At 39.6% G+C, this 21091-nt stretch overlaps 1 protein-coding gene across 3 annotated transcripts in view; it reads left to right on the forward strand.

Annotated features, from left to right (window-relative positions):
• The first annotated feature begins 246 nt into the window (after window positions 1–246).
• PCMTD1 (protein-L-isoaspartate (D-aspartate) O-methyltransferase domain containing 1) overlaps window positions 247–21091 on the forward strand; it is a 41241-nt gene continuing 20396 nt past the window's right edge. Inside the window, exons 1-2 of one of the 3 annotated variants that reach the window (XM_005517169.3) lie at window positions 247–451; window positions 17660–18084. In XM_005517169.3, coding sequence (XP_005517226.1) covers window positions 17778–18084 — 307 coding nt within the window. In that variant the 5' untranslated portion in view covers window positions 247–451; window positions 17660–17777. Of the gene's footprint in view, window positions 452–743; window positions 967–13327; window positions 13393–17659; window positions 18085–21091 lie in introns of those variants that run through there. The other 2 variants (XM_014256386.2, XM_014256391.2) reach the window with 2 other exon arrangements.

A 21091-nucleotide genomic window follows, 5' to 3' on the forward strand; every position in this document is an offset into this window, starting at 1 on the left:
GCGCGGGAAGGAGAGCGCGAGAGAGGAGGGAGTCAGCGCGCGCGGGCCCCCCGCGACCCCTGAGCGACTGGTGACGAGTGCCGCGAGCGCCGGCCGCCCATTGGCTGTCGGGAGGGGGGCGAGCGGCCAATCAGGGCCGGGCGCGGAGCGGCGCAGCGCTCGCCCTCGCCTCGCCCGGCGGCCCCGCGCGCGGGGGGCGGGGGCACGTGACGCTCTGTTTACATCCTCTCAGCTGTCGGACCCCGCCCCCTCCGTCCCGTCCCGTCCCGTCCCTCGCACGGGCACCGGCCGCCGAACCGACCGTGAACCCCGGCCTGTGGCTGCCCAGCGCCGGAGTGCTCTCCTGCCTACAATTCTCGCTCTCTTCTCGGCTCTCCCCCCTCCCTCCCCCCCACCGGCGGGTCTCGCCGGTGCTGCCCAGCTGCAGGGTCCAGGGCCCGCTGCTGAACGGGTGAGTGTCCCGCACTGTAGTGGGGTGGGCAGAACTGCGCTCCGGCCGCGCTGTGCGATGCGGGGGCCCCGTCGGACGGCCGGGACGGTGGGTGGCGGCGGGGAGGGGGGAGAATGCGGCCCTCCGGCCCCTGCCCTTCGCTGTCTCCCCGGGCGCTCCGATCCCCATTGTCCGCGGGCCCCGCACGCAGGCGCGGGGGAAGGGGGATGGGGGGGGCGGTTGTTTTCGCGCAGCAGGGACAGGGTGAGGGCTCGCCCTGGGGAGGGACAGGACGGGCTCTGTGCGTACGCTCCTGGCAGCCCTTTTTTCTTCTTCCTCCTCCTCCTTCTCCTTTCCCCGACCCTTACCACCCCTCGCGCCGTCCGCGTAATAAATAATCTCTGGCCCAAAACGGGTTGGGAGGAGGAGAGGTGGTTGGTGTAGCTGCCGCGGGCCTGAGCAGCTGTGAGAGGACGGGGACAAGAGAGAAGGTTCCAGCCTCGAGATCCAGGCGGGGGGGTGCTGGTACAGACAAGGTGAGAGCAGCGCTTGTCCCCCGCTGCGGCTCAGCGCTCTGCCTCCCCCCGCCCCCATGACGGCTCTGCGTTTGCTTTCTGCCTTTGAGGAAATGCAGTGAGAAGGGAAGCCTGCGTTTTGGGGGATTTGTTTGGGCTTGGTTTGTTTGGTTGTTTTTCTTGCTGTCGAGCCTTTAGAACCAGAGGGGCTTGTGGGGTCTGCGTCTTCTAGGCCGAGACATCGTTGAGGGGTGCGTGAGACAACATTTTGTTTTGTTTCAAGGAAAAACCGTGGGCTAAGGAGTGGAGGAGGTGGTGCGGCTGCAGCGAGCGGGATACTTTGTTTATATAAATAAAGTGTGTGAAATGCGCGATAACTTCACTTTTCGCCCGTAAGCCAGGGTGAATCGGTCGGGGAGCATTCCTGGCGGCAGCCGCCGGGGGAAAAGGAGAAGGCTGCCTGTGTCCCCAGCTTTGCCATAAACGCACATTCTGTCTCGGTTTATGTTGTGGTCTCTGTTTTGGCTGGGAGAAGAGTAAGGGGAGGAGCAGGAACTGGCTCCAGGGCTGCCACCTCCTCCCGTCTGTTTTCTTTGTTGTTATCTGCTCGAGGAGGCGTCCTGGGGTCATGTCTGTAGCTGAGCTGCGGTCTGCGGTGTTAATGGGATTCCTCTTGGGCCCGAAACCTCGAGCCACCTTCTGCAGTGCATGTGCGGGTCTCGTCTCTCCTCCGTCCGCCGTCCTCTCCCCTGCCTCGGCAGTTAATCAGCGGCTCCCTCTGAAGTTGCAGGAAAGGGAAGGGAGGGCAGAGGGGAAAGGAATCTTGGCATTTATTTGATACTCGGTCAGCCGTCTGCTTTGTGCAGCTCTGTCATATAAAAAAAAAACCACAAAAAAAAAAACCCCACAAAAAAACCCCAAAAATACTCAAAACCAAATCAACAACAACAAAAGTGGAAAAAACCACCTAAGGTGGAAGAGTGAGGGGGTATCTGAAAACAAATTCTTCATGAAACTACTAAACTTCTCCAGTGTGTGGAAAATACTTGTGTCCTTGCAGTACTTGCCAGTGCCAACATAGTTAATTCTTCTATGGGGTATTTTACTCCTGTCAAGTAATAAGTCAAGTACAGTTGAACTGTAGGCTTTAGCAAGAAGGTAAGGTTCTGTCTCATAATCAGCAGCAAACGTTGAGAAACACACAAAAAATACCCAGAATAAGGCTAGTCAGCACTTCAGCAAATTAATGAAGATACCCAATTCCTCTTGACCCTATGACATCTGTGTTACAGAGAATGCTTTTTAAGATGCAAGACACAAAACATCCAGTGCTTAAAGTTAGTAAATTACGATAATGTGTGGTGACAATATCTTTGTAACCTTAATCAGTTATGCTTGAAAATGAATTATAATGTGTGATATGCTTTTTTCCCCCAGCAGGACCATTATCTTACTCTGGGCAGACAATCTCTGGAAGGAATCAGGCTTGGATAAATGGAGCTGTCTTCTGCAGAACTCCTGCCTGATTTGTTGGGAAAGTTTGAAAAGTATTATGGATATGTAGGTGGAAAAATGTGTGACATCTATCGGTATTTTAACTGAATTTGGTTGAAGAAATATAATGATAGGAATGTTAGAAGTATGTGAGTGAGGTCAGAGAGCCACAATGAGGGCTTTGGAGAGGGACACTTAGCCAGATGTTCTTTACAACAGTCAGTGTCCCTCAGAAATGCTAGAAAATACAATTAGATGTTGTTGAAAGGTCTGCAGTGAGGAGGATTTGATGAAATCGCAGAAACAGAAAAACGTATATAATACTGAACAGTCCTGGATGGCCAAATTTTATTGCTCTGTCTACGCAGGGTTAGGTTCCTTCCCTGCATAATCTCTTACCTTCAGTCCAGAATACTTGTAAATATCTTCCTGCCTCTCTTATTGGTCTATTCTCTGGATTTTCTTCATCAATCTGAGTCATGACTTGCTTTTCATATGTGATTAGCCAGTTTTAATTTTGCAGTATTCTATTTGTAAATTATGAAATTTTGCCATTTTTATAAACATAGTCTTGGCAGTTTAGTGGTTTTATTATTTAGTCTTCTGTTTGGCTGTCAGTGACTGCCCCAGCCTGCAGCTCCTTTTGAAGAGGCTGCTGTCTAATAGGAGACCTAAGAATAGGACCTCAGTGTCAGGCATGTATTGTAGTTTTCCATGCCTGTTCTGGACGATACCAGAGCAGTCACTTGGCTGTTTTTGTAAACTTGAAGTGCCTTGAGACGGGAAGCGTGTATTCTGAAGCTAAAGGTAGGCTTCTTAGGCATGATACCAGTGCAGGTAGAAATCTTAAGGCAAACTTGCAAGACATTGTAGTGTATGGTTCTTGTTTTGTTCCCCCCCAGAACCAGGCAATAAAATTTCCCCATGCAGTGTCTCAGAAAGTTGATGTCAGGTGTTTTAAAAGTTCTCCTGAACAAATACATTAAAAGCAATTCTGAAACATGAAGCGTTATGATAATGCTCATGCCACTCAGGTGCATGGAGAGAAACACCTGAAAAGACAGTAATTTTTTCCTGGATGAGAAGTGTCTTTACATGTACCTGTTCTTGTCATTTCCTGCTTTGTTCCCATTTTCAGCAGGAATGTCACAGAGATCTGCTATTCTACCCTGCTGAACTGAAAGTGATGTTCTGTAGCTGATGATTAATTAGCTCTCTGTGTAAGAAAAGTGCCTTGAAGTCTCCAGCACTTGGCACTTTTAAATGCAGACATTGTTTAATATAATCTCATTTATTTTACCTACTCAGAATGTAAACTCCTCAAAGCAAAAGTGGGTAGGATATATGTGCAATTATGTTTTACAGATGAATAATGGGGTATGTGACTGGCCTAAGGCAATCCAGGAATCTTCTGGTAGGATCAGAAGTTGATCTGCATGCTTCATCCTCTCCAACCAAGTGTGGATTTTTTGAATGGAGAACTGTTTAAATGTATCTGCTTTGCCAAACTGTGTTCACACTATTCTGCTTCGTAATTTATGGAGTTACAGGGACTGAAGTGTGGTAGTTATATCAAATATTATGGGTATAATTACATGAGAGCATCAGGAAATAACTGCTGTGCTCCAATTCCTTTGGGACTTATTTGTATGCACTGGATGTTAATGAAAGCCTTCAGGCCTCCTTCATGCAAGCTCATAAAGCAGTTTCTGCTGCTATGTTATTTAAGAAATTTGGGCTGGACTTCTGGTCTTTGAAGAAAGGATAGAATTTATAGCAGCTCAGGATGGTGAATGTGACTTTTTGCAGAACTGAAAGATAGCTGGCTGGCATTCAGAAGAGTGGTATTGGTTTTCTCTCCTTTTTGTCCTGGTATGTCATGCCTACTTCATGTTTCAGAAAAAGTATTGCAAAGCCGACAGTGATGTTAACCTCAAGGAGGTTGGAATACTGATGGAATGTATGTTGTGGATTCTTGCTGAATCTGCTTCTGGTCAGAAGCTTATTGGAAATGTTGAAAGTAAGAAGTAAAAGTAAACTGTAAGCAAAGATGTCTTTAAAAATGGCAGTCCAAAGAAACTTATTTTTTGGAAAGAAGAAAAGGATTGGAACCTGTAGGATTGGAAATGGGTCTGGAGAACAACTGTAGGATCTTTATCACTTGTACATTGTGGCTACAATTGGTGACAAATTTCTCAATTAATTTTATCTGTCCTTTAAATTGAAACACAAACATATAAATTGTCCTTTATTGTCAGAAAGACACTGGTTTAGAGGTCACTACAGAGCACCTAAAATAAACAAAAGACAAACTCCACAGCCCTAAAAGAGATTAGATGTGACATCAGGAATCACCTTGGGAACTCACAGGGTACAGGTTCTGGTGTATTCTCATATGGTGAAGTTCTAGGGTGGGGAATTACTGTGGAACTCCTTAGAAGGGCTGTTTTGGGGCAGAAAAATAAGCCTGCTTCTTAGAAAATGCACTTAAGGCTTGTTTTGTTAATGTTTAATGAAGAAAGGATGTAAAGATCTTGCTTTTATAAGTGCAGAGTATTGAGCTCTATGAGTTGCAGGCAATTGGAGGTTTAAGATACTGTGAGTGTTGTTAAGGTGACATAACAGGTGAGGTTTGGAATGCCTCTCAGGTATTTTAATTTCACTTGATTTTCTCAGGGTAGTATTTGCTCAGCATACGAAAAAATTTGTACATACGTCTTTGAAAAACAAAGTTGGGTTTTCTGCATTTCTGGGGTGTAAAAGAGTACAATTGGAATGAACATTGAAAAACTTGTTTGAGTAAACAGTTCAGAATTTGACAACAAAACCTTAAAATCAGGTTTAAAAGGTAACAGGCTTACATCAAGTGGTTTGATAGAGACATGAGATGTTTTTAATCCCGAATGAAAGACATTTATATGGAGATGCTGCAGGGCATCAGAGTTGTCAGCATGGAGCTGTTAGATATGAGAGGATTTACTGAAGGTATACATTATTTGAAGTATTAAAAAAAAAAAAAAAGATGGCAGGCAGGGTAAATCTGAAGTAGAGGTAGCTAAGCAGTTAGAGAAGAGAGCTCTTGTCTTGGCTGATGACATTCCTGCTTTACTGGAGATGGCATGTGTTTAGAGACACACACACACAAAGAACATGTGGACAACCAACCAGTTCTGTGGCAGTGGAGATACTGTAAACAGGATCTCTGTTCTTAATGTTTTTTAGGATGTGGTGATGAGAGACTGGTTAAAAGTCAGTGGCTCAGGTTTGCTCTTCTGTTTCTCTTTCGGCCAATAATGCCTTTTATCTGGTTGCTTTTCCAGTCTCAATTTTCAAAGCAGTCTTAAGTCACACAGAAAGTCAGAAAAGCTGCTCTTACTTGCAGAGAAGCAAAGATAGGATGTGGGCAGAAGAATTTTCTGTTTTATTTAGCACTAATTGTTGCTGTAGCACCAGCCAAGTAGCCAGTAGTTAGCATGAGCACCTTAAATAGCACTAGAGGTCTGTGTTTGAGCACTCAAGTACCACAAGCTTGCTGTTTTTATTACAAAAACTTTCCTTTGCATGATTTATAAATAGGTAAGTCTTACTAAATCTGTCAGTAATCATAATTATTTCTTCCTTTTTTAACAATTGTCTTGTTAAAGTCTTTAGTGATAGGTGCATATTTCTAATGGCAAATTAAGCAATCTTGAAAACTATTTTCAGGATGAATAGTGACAACTTTGTAATACTGGATAATGTTCTTCCAGGAGGCATCTGTCACTGGGAAGATTTTTTTTTTTTCCAGCTGATGTCTACAAATGTCATTTTAGATTTAGTGGTAAGAGTTAGAGTCAAATCAGAGTTGTTCTAAAATACTAGTTGAAGACGTAGTGAAAGGCAGTATGCAGTAATATTGTAGACACAGAAGGAATGTAACTATTAAAAGTGTGTATTGATACCATCCTACAGGCAAAACAAACAAAATTTGTTTTGAGTTGTCTTCAGGAGTGAAAGGGAACTAGATTTCAAAGAGATCAGCTCAGAGGTGACGTGCTAATTATTTATTCATATTTTAAAAAAGACAAATCTGCCTCTCCGAAAGGAGATTGCTGTATCAACGTGTGGTTTTTGGAAGTGAAGTGATAGTAATTGGAATTGTTTATAGGAATAACCAGCTAATAATGAATCACAGTCAGCAACTGATGTGCTGTGGCATCCCTGTCCCAAAGGAAAGGCTTGATTCCTGTAAGTAGTTGTTTTAACACTGAAAGAGGAATTAAGACTATGTGGTTGGCAGAAAATGAGAAGTGATTACTATTCTGAGATTTATTTTTATTTCTATAGCAAGTGTTTCTAGCAGATACTTGGGAATTTGCATATGGTTTTCTTGACAGATAAAAGAAAAAGGAAAGTAATACTACTCAACCCAGTCAGGATGACTGTGCTGTTATATCATGGTCTGTGTATCAAAGTAAAAAAAGACATGATTGTGGGAGCCGTTATCTTCTTAATCATATTTTCAGAAAAGTTTTTGCTTGATAGGCATGACTGAAATGAATGCAAGTTGGCATTGCTGAAAGACTGAACTCCAAAGCAGTTGCTAAAGGAGATGCTGAATTTCGACAAATGGTTAATTTTTCTGTAGTACTAATAACTTCAAGTAATCAGGAATGCTGTATTTGTACTGGTACATCAGTTTGCCATTACAGGATTTGATTTTCATTTGAAAATTTTTGCCTGAGACTGATGAAGTTCTTTCATACTCTGGTAGTTCCTGTTGTGTTCAGGTGGGTGGGGTTTTGCTGGCTCTTCTTCTGCTGGGCATGTGATCCTGCTCTTTATTTGCAAAACTGTTTCCTTTACCCTTTTGAGAATGAACTGTGGTTTTCCTTCCATTCAGTGTAGTCCAGTTTAAGCTTTGCTGTGTTCTGCCTTCAAGAAACTCTAAATTTGGCGTTATTGCAGTCAGAAGGTCCATGAAATTGGAAGGACATAGAAAAGTCGAGCCGCCAAGTTTCTTTGAGTTCTGCTGAGCTGACATCTGCAGTATTATAAAATCCCATAGGCCTTAGTCTCTCATTATTTGCTTCAGTTAATTATGCATTCATCATGACTAAGACTCATTACTGCCAAGTTTCCTGAGATTCTGTGATGTTTTCTGAAGTAATTCAGTTGTCAGAAAAAGTCAGTGTAAAATTTGACTTCTCCCTTCTGGCATGCTCTGGATAAACTGTAGTTGTCCATGGTATAACTACATCAGGTTGTGTGAGTGTAGCAGCCTCTTGTGTTGTATCTGTAAACTACACTTCTGTCAGGTGAAAACCATGTGCTTTGTATGACTGCAAAAACCTGATACAGTAAGATTATGGGAATTATGATTATCTTGAGCTGTGCAAGTGCGCAGCTGCTATACAGGCAATGATAAAAGGTTCTCAACTTCCATTTCTTGCTGAAGTATTTGCATGAATATCTTGGAATGCTCCAAGCTTTCACAAATGCTCCAGATCCCTTCCAGATGACATCTGGAACATTACATTGTTGGTACTTTTAAGTAAATAATAAGTTTGGAGCCACATTTACAGTAGTACTTGATTCATACCTGAAGACAAAGAAAACCATTAATTCAGAAACGTTTTCAAGTTCTAAATGTGCTTATGTATTTTGGTTTGTGTTTTTAAAGAAGGCCTATAAAGAGTTTTGTTCAAGTATTTCTTGTTTTTAGTTTAGGTGTCCATGTCCTCAGGTCTGGTGAGTTGTGAGGCTAAGCACATATTCTCAGTAGCAAACAAACACATGTATTCAACGTGTACATATATAATTTGCCACCACACCAACACTAATGCAGAGATGGCATTAATGCAAGCACAAACAGCACCAATGGCCTCATCCTTTTACACTTTCTGGATGGCCAAGCTGAACTGGCTGGTCTGCAAGCACTTGTCTGTGTATTACGAATCTTTCCAGTTACTGGGTTTAGGCACTCATTCTACCCTGGAGTTCTCCTGTCTGTTTATGCCCCATTGCCTCTTAAACACATGCTCAGCTGCCAGTCCCAAACACCACAGATTCTCCAGCAGCTCAGCCCTCTTTGTTTCTCCAGCAGCCAGCTCACTCAGCTGCCTCACTCAGCCAATGTGTCCCATCCCATTTCCAAGGCCACTCTGCCAGTTTGCTGGCCAGTCCAGTTTGGTACTCCGTGTGACTACACCCAGACCTGCGGAAGCTCACGCCCTGCTTTACTGGTACCACAGACCCACCAGCCCTTGTGACTTGTATCCATGTCTTGTAGATGCACATGGGCACCAGACAGAGGCCCAAGAAAGAGCTGCAAAAGGAGATTTAACAGTCCAGCAGGATAGGCAGGGCACAGCTGGACACACATACTGACCTGCAGCCTGCTCACAGGTGACCTGTCCCACTTGTCACCATAGCCCTGACTTTCCCAGGCTTGTTTCTCTCCTAGTCACTGTGATTTTTCCCTTTCCCTGCCTCTGGTTTCTCCCCCATGCATCCCCTCACAGGGGATGTCCCTTTCCCCTGCACTCAATGGTAACTTTAGTAACTCCGTAAGAGTCACACCTTCGGATCTGAGAAATGCCTTGGAGAGGCTCAGTGGTGGTGGGAGTGTAGGGGCAGCTGATCCTAGCCCAGTTCATGGTATTAAAGTGTTTCCCCCACTTGTAAGTGCACTCCTGCTCCTTTGTGTGCAGAACAGCTTTCTGTCACATAACCCAGCAAGGTCAACTTTGATATGTGCAGGCAAATAACCTGTTTAATCATTTGCAAGCACTGTGGAAAATTTAAGGTAGAAGGTACTGACTGGCCACAGAGATGTAAATTAAAGTGGTACTGTTACAAAAGTAATACTTTGAAACATTACCTCAAAGTAGGGAGAATAATAAAGTATTTACATAAAACTTTGTGAAACAGGCTTTGATAACAGTATTAATGCTGTAACCTTTTACATTGTAAAGTGTTGATTTTTTTTTCTTTGATGACAGTAGACTTGCTGGTAGAATTTTAATATATTTAGTTGGTGCTTGCTTCAAATGTTTTAAAAGTTTTGATAAATTATCTCTTTTGATTAGAACCATGAAAGGAAAGTTGATCTCTGTTTTATATAAAGTAAGCATCGAAAATCTTAAGTAGTAGAGATTTATGGGCAAAGTCACGTCCTTTTAGGCTGTGCTGTTTATAGATTTATGGTATGTGTGGATACTGAGACAAATTATGATACGGATCCTTAAAGTCGAAAGCTTTTGGATATGTAGGATTTGGGGATTAAAAAGAAGAAAGTGGGGTAGATATCCATTGCTTTCTTTGACAAGATAAAACTAGCTCAGTATGCAAATGTTAGTAAACAAATTACCTTTGATAAAAATGGTGATTCCAGTGTGATGCTTCTGGAAGGTTGCATCAGTGAAAGAATTTTGTTTCATGGTTCTGAGGAAGAGAAGCAGAAAACAGGAGTAGGTTTTTCTCATTCTTCCTTCTTGAGAATTACAGGACTAAGTAATAAAATAACTTCTCAAAACATAATGTTGTATTGCATTGTACTGTTTTAAGAGTTGAGCAAAGAAGAATTGGGATTTCTTTTTTCCTTTAATTTTATTCATTTAGCATCTCATAAAAGGATGCATAATAAATTAAAGTTGAGATTCTCAGGCTATGAAAATAAATATGATAATACAGTATTTAAATTATTTATGCTGTGATTATTGTGTGCTATTTTGAAGCTTTTAGATACACTTCTGAAGATTAGAAACCAAAAATTTTCAGTGTACTTGGAGCTTGGTAAAGTTGATTGTTATTTTTTGATTTTAATTGGGCCTGGTTTTGGTTGGTTTTTTTTTTTTGTTTGTTTGTTTTTTTTTTTTTAGAGACTGAAGTAAATGCATAGCTCTAAGATGAGGTTTCAAGTGTCTGGAATGCAACTATCTTCTATTTTTACACTTGACCTCATTTCTATTTTCTTTTGCTAAAGGCAACAGGCGTATGTTGTTCTGTTGCTGCTAGAAGTGAGTTATTTAAATAACTTTAAATGTTTATGTGCAGTAAGTTTTTGAACTTTAGTACTGGCTGAAATAGTGAAAGTTTTGTCAGGAGGTACATTTTGCCTAGTCAAAGTTATATGAAGTGTGACTTGATATGCTTAAGAACTGTAACTTTTATGGTAAAAGGTTAGGAAAATATGTTTCGGTTCTTGTACAAAATCAGTTTTGTATTTCATTGTAAAAGAGCATTCTCCCTCCCCATCCCACAGTTGTTATTGGTTACTCTCTTAAGGTTACTCCAAGTAAAGGAGCATAATTTTTATATTCTGGTCACCCAAGCTAAATTATTAACTATCTTCTTTCATGAAGAGAAACAAGTTTTGTTTTAAAAATGTTGACTATTTCACTTGTTTTTATATATGTGTATATATCAAGTTATCTTAGATGGAAAATGATCACAATATTAAAATCTGCAGAAAGTGTGTCACTTTTATGCCTTTTTCCTTTTCATTCTAAACAGAATTAGATACACGAGAACCAGTTCTTTTTACACATCGCTCTACAGCTCTCCTGATTCTTAACATTTGTCTGTTATGGCTTATGTGAACCTGCTCAAAATAAATACTCTCCATTAAATATCCTTTTACAAAGCTCTAGCAATCCTTCTACAGCTGTGGCTGTAGCTTGTACAAAGCTGTGGCAATGAGTTTTGCAGCCTGATCATTCTGTAGCTCACTAATTTGTGAAATATGTGCACAGACAGCAGTTTCTGATGTGCAAAACAGGTGCATGAGACAGGCTCGGTGAGTATCAGACACCTGTATGTATTAAAACTCGTCAATTCATATCTGTCCTGAAGTCCTGATGTTTTAGACAGTGAACAAACTGCTATTACCTGGTACCTCCTGTTTCTATGGGTCTGTTAGGCCCCTGAGAGAAGCTTTTCATCTTTCCCCTTTCTCCTAACCAGTCTGATAAAAGCTTTTTGGCTAGTTTATACTGGTAAACTAAAAATAGTTGTGGCCTGGGAATAGACAGAGCTGTAGGCACACCTCTCAGGAGCTGAGACCTTTACAAAATGTGCTAGAGGAGAACTGCCAGGTTCCGTCATGGACACTGGTATTAGAGGAAGGATAGGGAGTATTCTGCATGTTAGACATGGGGTTAAACTGATATCCTTTGCTTAGGAGATCTTGAATGGAGCTTTGAAAGGTCACTAAGTCATCTTAGGCTCCCCAGAGATGAGAGCATTTTGTGCATTGTCTTACAATTAAGCAATAGGAAATGTTTCGGACTGTTGTGGATAGTGTGGCAATATTAATTATTTTGAAGTCTGCAGTTGATGGTATTCAGAACTAGGGCAGAGCTAGTGTTCGTTCAGTCATCAAGGTATACATGCAACCTGTTGAGAGGGAATCATCAGTTTGCCTACAGCAGTTAATGAGTCTGTGTTTGAAGAAGAAACTGCTCCTGAAGCCTGAGGGGCTTAGCTTTGTTAAAATGATTTGATTGTCCAGATTTTAAGTAATAAGGAGAGCTAACTCATGATGTGGGGTTAATCTGCACATTAAAATTTTAGTCCAAGAAGTATGTAGGATTGTTTGCTTTACTTTGTAGTAACAGGTAATGCATTTTCAAGCCTTTATCAGCATACCTGAGAACAGGTCCGGCATAAAAACTATGTATAGAAAAATGTTCCTTTCAGCATTCAGTCCTTAGTGTGGTGTGCAGAGGGTAGGTAGCATTTTAGATGAAAAGAGCAAATTAAGTACAATAGACAGTGGAGACCATGAAAGGAATGTCTCCTAGCTCAAAGAAAAGAGAAAAACAATTAAACAAACAAAAAAAGCAGCTAACAAAATTCTATGTTGTTTTATTATTTTTTTACTCAAGGTCTTGTGAACTATCTCAATATTAAAAAAAAAAAAAGTTGAGTAGCTATTCAGCAAGTTAGTCCAAAATTATGCCCTTGCGTAGCTACCAAGGTTAAATTCATTTGATCATGTGCTTATATGCTTGTCACTGCTCATACGTTTGTGGAGTTCCATAAGTTTCAGTACCTCCTCTGAGAGAAACGCAGTACCGTGTCTGCTGTTCAGTGTGTTCAGGTGACTAGAGGTGGAGGAACAGTGAGAGCAGGCACATACCTGGAATCTTGTATAAACAGCTGTTGAAAGCTCAAACAGGAAGATCAGGGCTTAAGCTTACATCAGACCTGACAAACATTTTCTGCCCAAGTAGGTCAATGCAATTCAGGTTAAGTCAGTAGTTGTAGCTGTTTACATTCATTTGACTTAACGCTAATCCTGTGGTCTATTTTTTGTTCCATTGCTATATTGCAAAGAACCTCGAAGTATGCTCTGTGGCGTACACTGCACTGGGGAGCTGCCTCTGCTTGGTTTTGTATTTGTGTCTGTTTAACTTGACGAGCTTCTTGAAGTGACCCACTGAACAGCAGTTTAGGAGTGAATGCTTTTATGTAAGATTAGTCTAGAGTATAGACTTCAAAAATGTGCAGTGTTGTCGACAGTTTTCCTTAATGCACCAAGTAGCATCATATATCCTAAAAACAACAGGTTTTCTTCTTTCACAGCTGCTTGGAGTGACAAAACAAGTAGCCATTAAAGAGAAGGTAGTTCTAGTAGCTGGGTTTCCAAACCACTTACACTTTTTGCTGTCTTTAGTATCAGTTTAGCAGCAAGGTTTAGGTGTAAAAATTTAAAAAAAATATTTATGAAGACTTCATTCCAAAATACCTCTGTGTCCCCCTTTTTTTTTCTTAATTTTGTAGTCACCTACTACTTTTAGTTAGTGCCAGGACGTACTTCATATTTTGGTTTTCTCCAGGCTTTGCTGGCTGACAGTAATATTAGAATTATTCTTTTCCTTGCAGATCTTAATCAATCATACTGTCTGTTTGAAAGCTCCTGCTGAAATCTCAAGCTCAGCTCTGCAGTTTGGGGTTGAATTCCCTTGTGTGAGTCGCTATTATGATACTTGGGAGAAGAAAGGAAGCTAAACTGAAAATAGAGTCCTGTGGTTGAAGGAGTCATTGGATGGGATGACAACAGACAAAACATGATCTTGAGTTCATAACAGCTGCAGGGATGTCATGTATTGAGTCTGGACAGAAAGGAGTAGGTCTGATATCTGATTTGTAGCCTGGGGAACTTAAAATCTATGCTGATCAGAGTGATTTTGCTTATCTTTGCCATGAGTAAACTGAAACTCTTAAATTCACTGAAGTGTTTGAGGCCTGTGTGTGTATTCATCGTTAATTCCCTTCTATTGCCAGTCACAGAATATTCCTTTCTGGGGAAACTGAACAGCTGAATCCTGATATTAATGTGCAGCTCAGTGAGTTCTTCCTCTCCTAGGAAAGAGGGAGGATTCACCAAGCAAGGTTGTATTCTATGTATGAGTTTAAAGTAATGTATCACACTCCTGATTCATTGTCATATTTCTCCAAGCTGATGTGTTAGTGAAAATAGTTGTGAGGAGACTTCAAATATGGCTGATTCTAAGTATTCTATTTTCTATTTTCCATTCTTTGAAACAAAGTTGGGGATCAAGTTAGTTGGCTCAAGTCGTTTGTATTTCTGAGTAATCTGTGTGGAGTCAGGTCATGTCAGTATTGCAAGATACTAAATTTTAAGATACTTGGCATTGTATGGCTGTAGCAATGTCAGTGAGGTTTTGTCTGGCAAATTCACTGAATACCTTGTTAACATGGTATTTAAACTGTATTTAAGAGAGTGTGCATGTCCTTAGTGGCCCAGGAAAATAACTTGAAGTGCAAATACATTTACAGAAATTCTGAAACGTGCAGAACTTGTGTACTTTTAAAAGCTGGCAAAAATACTTGGTTAACCTTGTACCTTGTTACTAACTTCTCAGCCAAGGGTTTTACAAATAGTGAAGAATTAAAATGCACTCAAATTGTCATCGCTTCTTAGCCACATAGCCAAAAAATGTGTTCCATTAATGTGGCAGTATTAAGGAGAAAAAAAAGGAAAACAATCAAAAAACCACCCAGAAATTATTTAAGGTATTTCACTGAAACTGGTTACAAGTTAGGTCAGAAACAGTTCAGAGGTGGTATTATACATTTTTGTAGATAGTTACGGAAATCGGAAAGTGTGTGTCCATTTCATTTTTTATCCTGAATATAAGAAACTTCAAGACAGGGTTCCACCTTACGAAAATAAATCCGTGAGTAGTGCGGAATGAGAAATGAAGATTGTGTTAATTGCATTTGGTTTTACTAAGTGAATTAACTTTTTTTATAAAGACTATATTGGAATTTTAACTCCTACACTGTAATTTTTGTTGGCTTCTGTATTCCAGAGATTCCTAAGCAAATATATATATATATATAACATATATATATATATATATATATAACATATATATAGTTAGCTATATGTATTGGCTAATATTCCTAATAGCTGCATTTTGTTAATTTTGAAGGTTTGATAAACCTTTCTTGTGAAGTTGCTCTACCTCTTGGTGTAATGGTATCAGAATGCTGCTTATGCTCTTTGTGAACTGCTTGTGTTTCAGTCTTAATATCAGGGAGCTTCACAGGATGTTTTTGGTGAGTATTCAGCTGTGTAGAAAGTTTTATCATAGTATGCTCTGCTGTTTTTGTCTTGGTCCTGGGTCAACTGTCACACGGAAGATTTGACTAACTTGCCTTTTTTCTCCACCTCTGCTAAAACGGCTTCTGAGATGTTTTCTTCTGTGTGTTTAAAGTATCTGTCATCTCTGCTAGTAGTAGTTGTACTTCATGAGCAAGTTTGTGCACATAAAAGCATTGGAGGAAAGTGAGTGATCAAAAAGTATTTCTCTGCAGCACAAGAGGCCACTTCTCATGAAAAGATCTATTTCTTTCACTTCCTAGGGCATTTTTTGGTTTTGAACAAAGATACTTTCCATTTGAGCAGCATTTTTGCCCACCTGTAGCTGTAGAGTGCAGAGTAGAGCACTGTAGATGACTAATGGAAGTAAACCAAAACAAGATACCTAAAAAGCAAACGTCATCTACCTAATGTCACCTTCTTAAGACAAGGGCAGTGTATGTAGAATGAGATGTAGCCTTCAACTGCGCTGCCAGATAGCCATGCTATTTTGCTTTGTCTCATTCTTGAGAGGAGACTCCATTTCTCTTCTCCCCTACTTTCCTCAATGTTACAGTGTTGACCACACCTTTTCTGTTCTTGCCTTTGAGATTTTGTGTGATAACCATTACTGAAGATGAGACTCTTCGTTGGTGTCATCAGTAAAAAGTCTTGTGATACTGCAATAACTTGAGCCATCATATAATGCCAAGAACACAAAATTGTCAAATACCTAAAATAATTCTGTTTCAGTGTTGTGATTGTCAAAAGTTAGAAAAATGTTATTTACAGGGAATAAGCGTTATGTGAAAGGAGTGAACACACTTGTTGATGGAAATGCTAAAGCTTTATGTTTTCCCCGTCCGCGGGCTCTGCACATTTGCTGGCGCACTGCTGATGGCTAGCCGAGGTCTCCATCTGCTGGTGCGAGGTGGTGGATGCACCCTGCAGGAAGAGCTGAAAGCAGCATTCCCATTTCTCAAATGAAGCAGCTGAATTTAGTCTTTAGGAACCTCAGTTTTTACCATTGTGGTTTTAGTTAAATTTATTACCAAACATATGTCAAGATAACCATGAGCTTCCTAGTATGAAAGAAGGTAGAAACTATTGTTTTAGTCTCTGTAGATTGTTTAACTGAAGTATCATAATTTGCTTCATTGAACCTTCAGGTGTGGTACAACTTCAGACAAACAAGGAGGGCTGGAATATTTTTATAATCTATACTTAGAATGTCTCAGGTTTCATATTTTCTGTCTAAGTTGTCCTGTAGTTTTTTCACAAGTAGAAAGAAATATTCCTGTGCAGTTGGATACACATGAGGTGTTCAGAAGTCTGTTTTTTCTACTTTAATCAAAGGTTTTGTTACTGGATAATTGCACGTGGTGACTTTTTACATCTTTCCATTCCTGCATGTCAGTGGGAATTGGTTTTGCTTTAGAGGGAAACACACAGCTGAATGGCAAGCAGTCATCATTTCATCTCTGATTTACCAGAGCTTTAACAGCCTTGAACATTCCATCCCCATCCCCAGTAAACTCCCTCTAGTTTATATACTGGTCTTGACACCCTGTGCTATGGAATATCCCATTGGTCATGTCAGGTCAGCTGTCCTGGCCATGCTCCCTCCTGGCTTTCTGTGTGCCTGCTCACTTCAGAGTGTAGGAAATGGAAAAGTCTTTGCTTAAGCTAAAAACTACTGAGCAACAACTAAAACTTCAGTTGTTGTCAACATTTTTCTGATACTCACTGTGTACTTTATTTGCCCAGAAGTGATGCATTAAACTTCCTGTTTTCCTGTCTCCTAGTCTTCTGTTGCTGTTTTACTGGTAATTCATGAAACATGAAAAATGTTAACATCTGGATTTTGAGTTTAGTAATTCATAATGAAATAACTGCAGATAAAATACAGATCTGAAGGGATTATTTTGAAATGTTGTTGCAGTGTTCTGTGTAGAATTACACTTACGAGCTGGCAAGCTGTTAAAAATTTCTAGGTACTTTTATTCTTTCTACTGAATATGGCAGGCATTAGGAGGCACTCTGACGCTTTTTGGGCTTTACTGTTTTGATTCCAGAAGAGAGCAATGTGCCATTGTATCTGCATTAGTATTCTGTTTCAGCGAAAAAGTGAACATCTGAAAAGCATCTCCTGGGCATCATCCCTTACTGGGCTTTGTTTTCCCCCCCATGGGGTGATCTTAGAGCATGGAAACCTATTTTCTTTCAAAATTATCTAAGTTGGTACAAGCTCCAGCTGCTGTTGGACACTTAGTTCTCAGGGTGGGACTGGAGCTCACCGAAGGGCAGTTGCTGTCCCATCCATGCCCCCTCAAATATATAACAAGGATGATGAGTTCTTAGCACTGTAGTGTTTGCAGTGTCTAGCAAGTAACACATTGTAAGGGTTTGCACACTGTAGACTGTCCATGTTGACATATTAAGCTGATGTTTCTCAGCTCTGAGTCAAAATCTGAGGAGCAGAATTTTGATTGAATACTAGCTTTCCTGACTCTTAGTTCTGCTTCGTAAAGTTATCCAGTACTATCAATATTTCATTACCTGCTAATAGTTGTCAATTTCTTTGTCTGTTGAAACTCAAGTTCTGTTAATATATCTGTTTTGCAGGATTCACTTGTGATGTCCTTCTGAAAAAGCAGCCGAGACTCCATTACATACATACAGTGTTGAGAAAACTCCTCCTAATGTATTTTGTAAACTAACTGAATTACCAGGGAAGTTCAGCATGGGAGGAGCTGTGAGTGCTGGAGAAGACAATGATGACTTAATCGATAACTTGAAGGAAGCTCAGTACATTCGCACTGAGAGTGTGGAGCAAGCCTTCAGAGCGATTGATCGTGGTGATTATTATCTGGAAGGATACAGGGACAATGCTTACAAAGACTTGGCCTGGAAGCATGGAAATATACACTTGTCAGCACCTTGTATTTATTCTGAAGTCATGGAAGCACTGAAACTTCAGCCCGGATTGTCTTTTCTAAATCTGGGTAGTGGAACCGGATACTTGAGTACAATGGTGGGATTAATATTAGGTAACTTGAACGTTTTTATTCAAATATAGTGTGTTTGCATATTTTATGAGATTACACAAGCCCTGTGTAATTTTACTTCTTTAACAATGACAGTACCATATGTAAAGCTGGCTCTTTGAGATGTGTTGTTAAAATATTGTTTGTTGTCTACAAGCAGTTCACTGGTGCTGTAGTTTGGTGACATTTCATGGGTGTTTTAGAAGAGGCAATTCTTCCTGTATTCTGTAGACTAAAATTCTCATTTGAAAGGAAACAATCCTTATTTTTGTTTAAAAGCGAAAGGCAGAGTGGAACAATTTTTGAAGACTAAAATTTTCATGTGCATTTGCATTCTTTATTGTACCTTCACTATATGTTACTGTTTTGATCTTCAGTTTACGGAAAGGCAAATCTAAATTGTAAAGGCTAATTTATCTTGGAGAAAATTAACTGAAAAATAAATCTGTGTCAGTATGCGAAGAGTTACTTTAAAATACATTTAATCAATTTTTTAGTGAGAAAATTTTGGGATGTAGACTGTTGAGATTTTTTAATCAGGTCTGTAGGTTTTCAAAATAATTTTAACACACTAGCACTGTGTTTTTTCTTGTTTTCAAATACATTTCCTATAGGAAAAAAGATGGAACTAAATATTGTTTCCTAAATTAAATTTTAACAACTGGAGAGAAAAATGCATTAAATCTCCTCATGCCCAACATTTGGATTACAGAACACATGCACCAACAACTAATTATTTTACAAATTATTTTATTGCATAAAACAGCTGTAGTTATTTTAATGTGTATTCTTTATAGATACAGTTTTCTTGACCGTATTACATGCAGTTTTTCTTTGGTTGCAGAAATCTTGCTGACAGGTAATATACAGATTTTGCTTACATTTAATTATATGCAAAACTAAGGTGTCAAGAGTTGGTCTGCTCATTTTCAATTAATTTAGTTGCTTTCTGTCATCAATTTGATTTATTGGAAGGAAGAAATTATGGCTAATAGTGTGTAACAAACATCATTTGTTGGTATCTGCAGTATCTTTTTTTCTATTTAATACTAATACATAAAAGAGATTCCACTGTTTTATGGAAACAGGAATTATGGTGATTTATAAGGTATAGCTATCTACTCTTTTAGACTGTTGCTTTTCTCTGGGAGTGTTTCTAATTGAGAGTAGATACTTTAAATTGGATTTTAATATTTTAAATTCAGTATTAAAATAATTAGTTAATATTGCAGTATTTTTTTCTCTAAAATGTTTATGCAGGGTAGTGACTAATGATACATGTTTATTTCTGTCTTGTAGAAAGCTTTGTTACTTCATTATTCTTTCCTAACTTCCATGTTTAAAAAAAAGAAAAGAAATTTATATTTATTGCACTTGATTCATATATTGCATTTGCATCTCTGTACTTAACCAATTTCAAACGGCTGTTGAATGCTCCTGGGTTTGACCTTTCTGTATGAAGCACAATTCCTATCTGTCAGAATAGTAGATTCAGAGTTGAGGGAATTAAACAAGACTCTTCTTCTGGTGAGGTTAGCTGACCGCCCCTGAGGAGCACAGTTACCCTGCAGACATTCCCAAGACAGCATCTCAGGTGCTGATAGTTCCTAGCAGGGCTCAGCAGCCTGGAGAAGCAACTGCCCAGCTACTTGCAGAAGTAGACTTTCCATGTTTTGGAGTGCTGTACCCTGTCACCAAAGTCTTAGTGTTGTAAAGTGTTGAGTTCTACGCTGAGGTGTAGAAGGTATAAATAAAATTTATGTGCCTTTATTTTCTTACTATATTCCTTCTGATAAAATTAGTTACATTTAATAATTCTACTTTAGTGGTTTTTTGAAACAGGGAACAGTTGTTTTAACAAAGAAAAATAAACAGATGTCATTTTCTGACAAATAAACCATATTAATTTTTAGTAGCTCACCTTTTTTTTCCAAACCAATTTCAGTGCACAGTGCAGTGAGGAGCAGAACCATGTGGGTTTTGACAGCAGTTGGGTATCTTTCAATTTGACAATGTCGTGAGTAATGCTTCTGGCACATTGGCAGTGTCAAAATGACTAGGTTAAATTATCAAACAATCTGAAGCTGGTGATCACTTCTAAGTATAGCAACATACTAAAACGACCACACACTAATCCACAGAGATTAAGTTAACTGTTGCTGATGCTGTTAAAATGGTGGAATTGCTATCTCATTATGCTGAAGGGGGCCAGTTGGTTTCAGAGAGTAGAGAAGTTAGTTTCACATTTTTAGAATAGTTGACTCTGCTTACATGTCCAGCTGTGACTTTCCCAGTGAAAAAAGAGAACATGCTTCTCATCTTTCCATTTAAATTATGGATACTGGGGTGTATGATGATGTGGTAATGTTCTGCATTCATAGTTTTAATTTCAGGTTGTTGGAGCAACTGACACTTGCAGGATGTTTTAGTTGTCTTCAAAGTTAGGTGCTTGAAGGAATGTACATGTGAATTTTTGGACAGATGATGTTTATGCATTTTTGATTTACTTTAGATTATGAGTTTAAAGAAATTGTGATTAATTTTTAGGTAAAGAAGACACCTTGAATGCTGCTGTATGCTATAGAGCTGATAGAAACATCATAGCCTATCATGGTGCAAGAGAATATTAAACAGCTAGAAAGGGATTGCCTATGACAATACTTTTCTTAAAATAACCAATAATAAAATGAATTTACAGTAAAAATGCATGTCAGCAGGAGGCAAACGTTTTCACAGGTTCTAAGAGCATGCCTTGGTGATAGCTATCTCTTGCCTGCAATCCATGAGATCTTACAAGCACTGCCAGTGGTAACCTAGTCTTGCATTTATTTCACCCAGCAGAAAATGCTCTAAGCTATGTTAAGAGTGCAGTTATTGATCAGGTTAATGGTATACAATATGCTATATTTTTGTTGCAGTAAAGCAAAACCTCTATTATTAATCCTAGGTCTGTTTTGTTAATCTGTGTCCTAGAAAAGACAAATTGAATTCTGTTTCACTGGAGTAACAT

This window comes from Pseudopodoces humilis, chromosome 1 (assembly GCF_049639895.1).
Source record: "Pseudopodoces humilis isolate 2021_Gansu_Grassland_sample_001 chromosome 1, ASM4963989v1, whole genome shotgun sequence".
Taxonomy (NCBI): Eukaryota; Metazoa; Chordata; class Aves; order Passeriformes; family Paridae; genus Pseudopodoces; species Pseudopodoces humilis.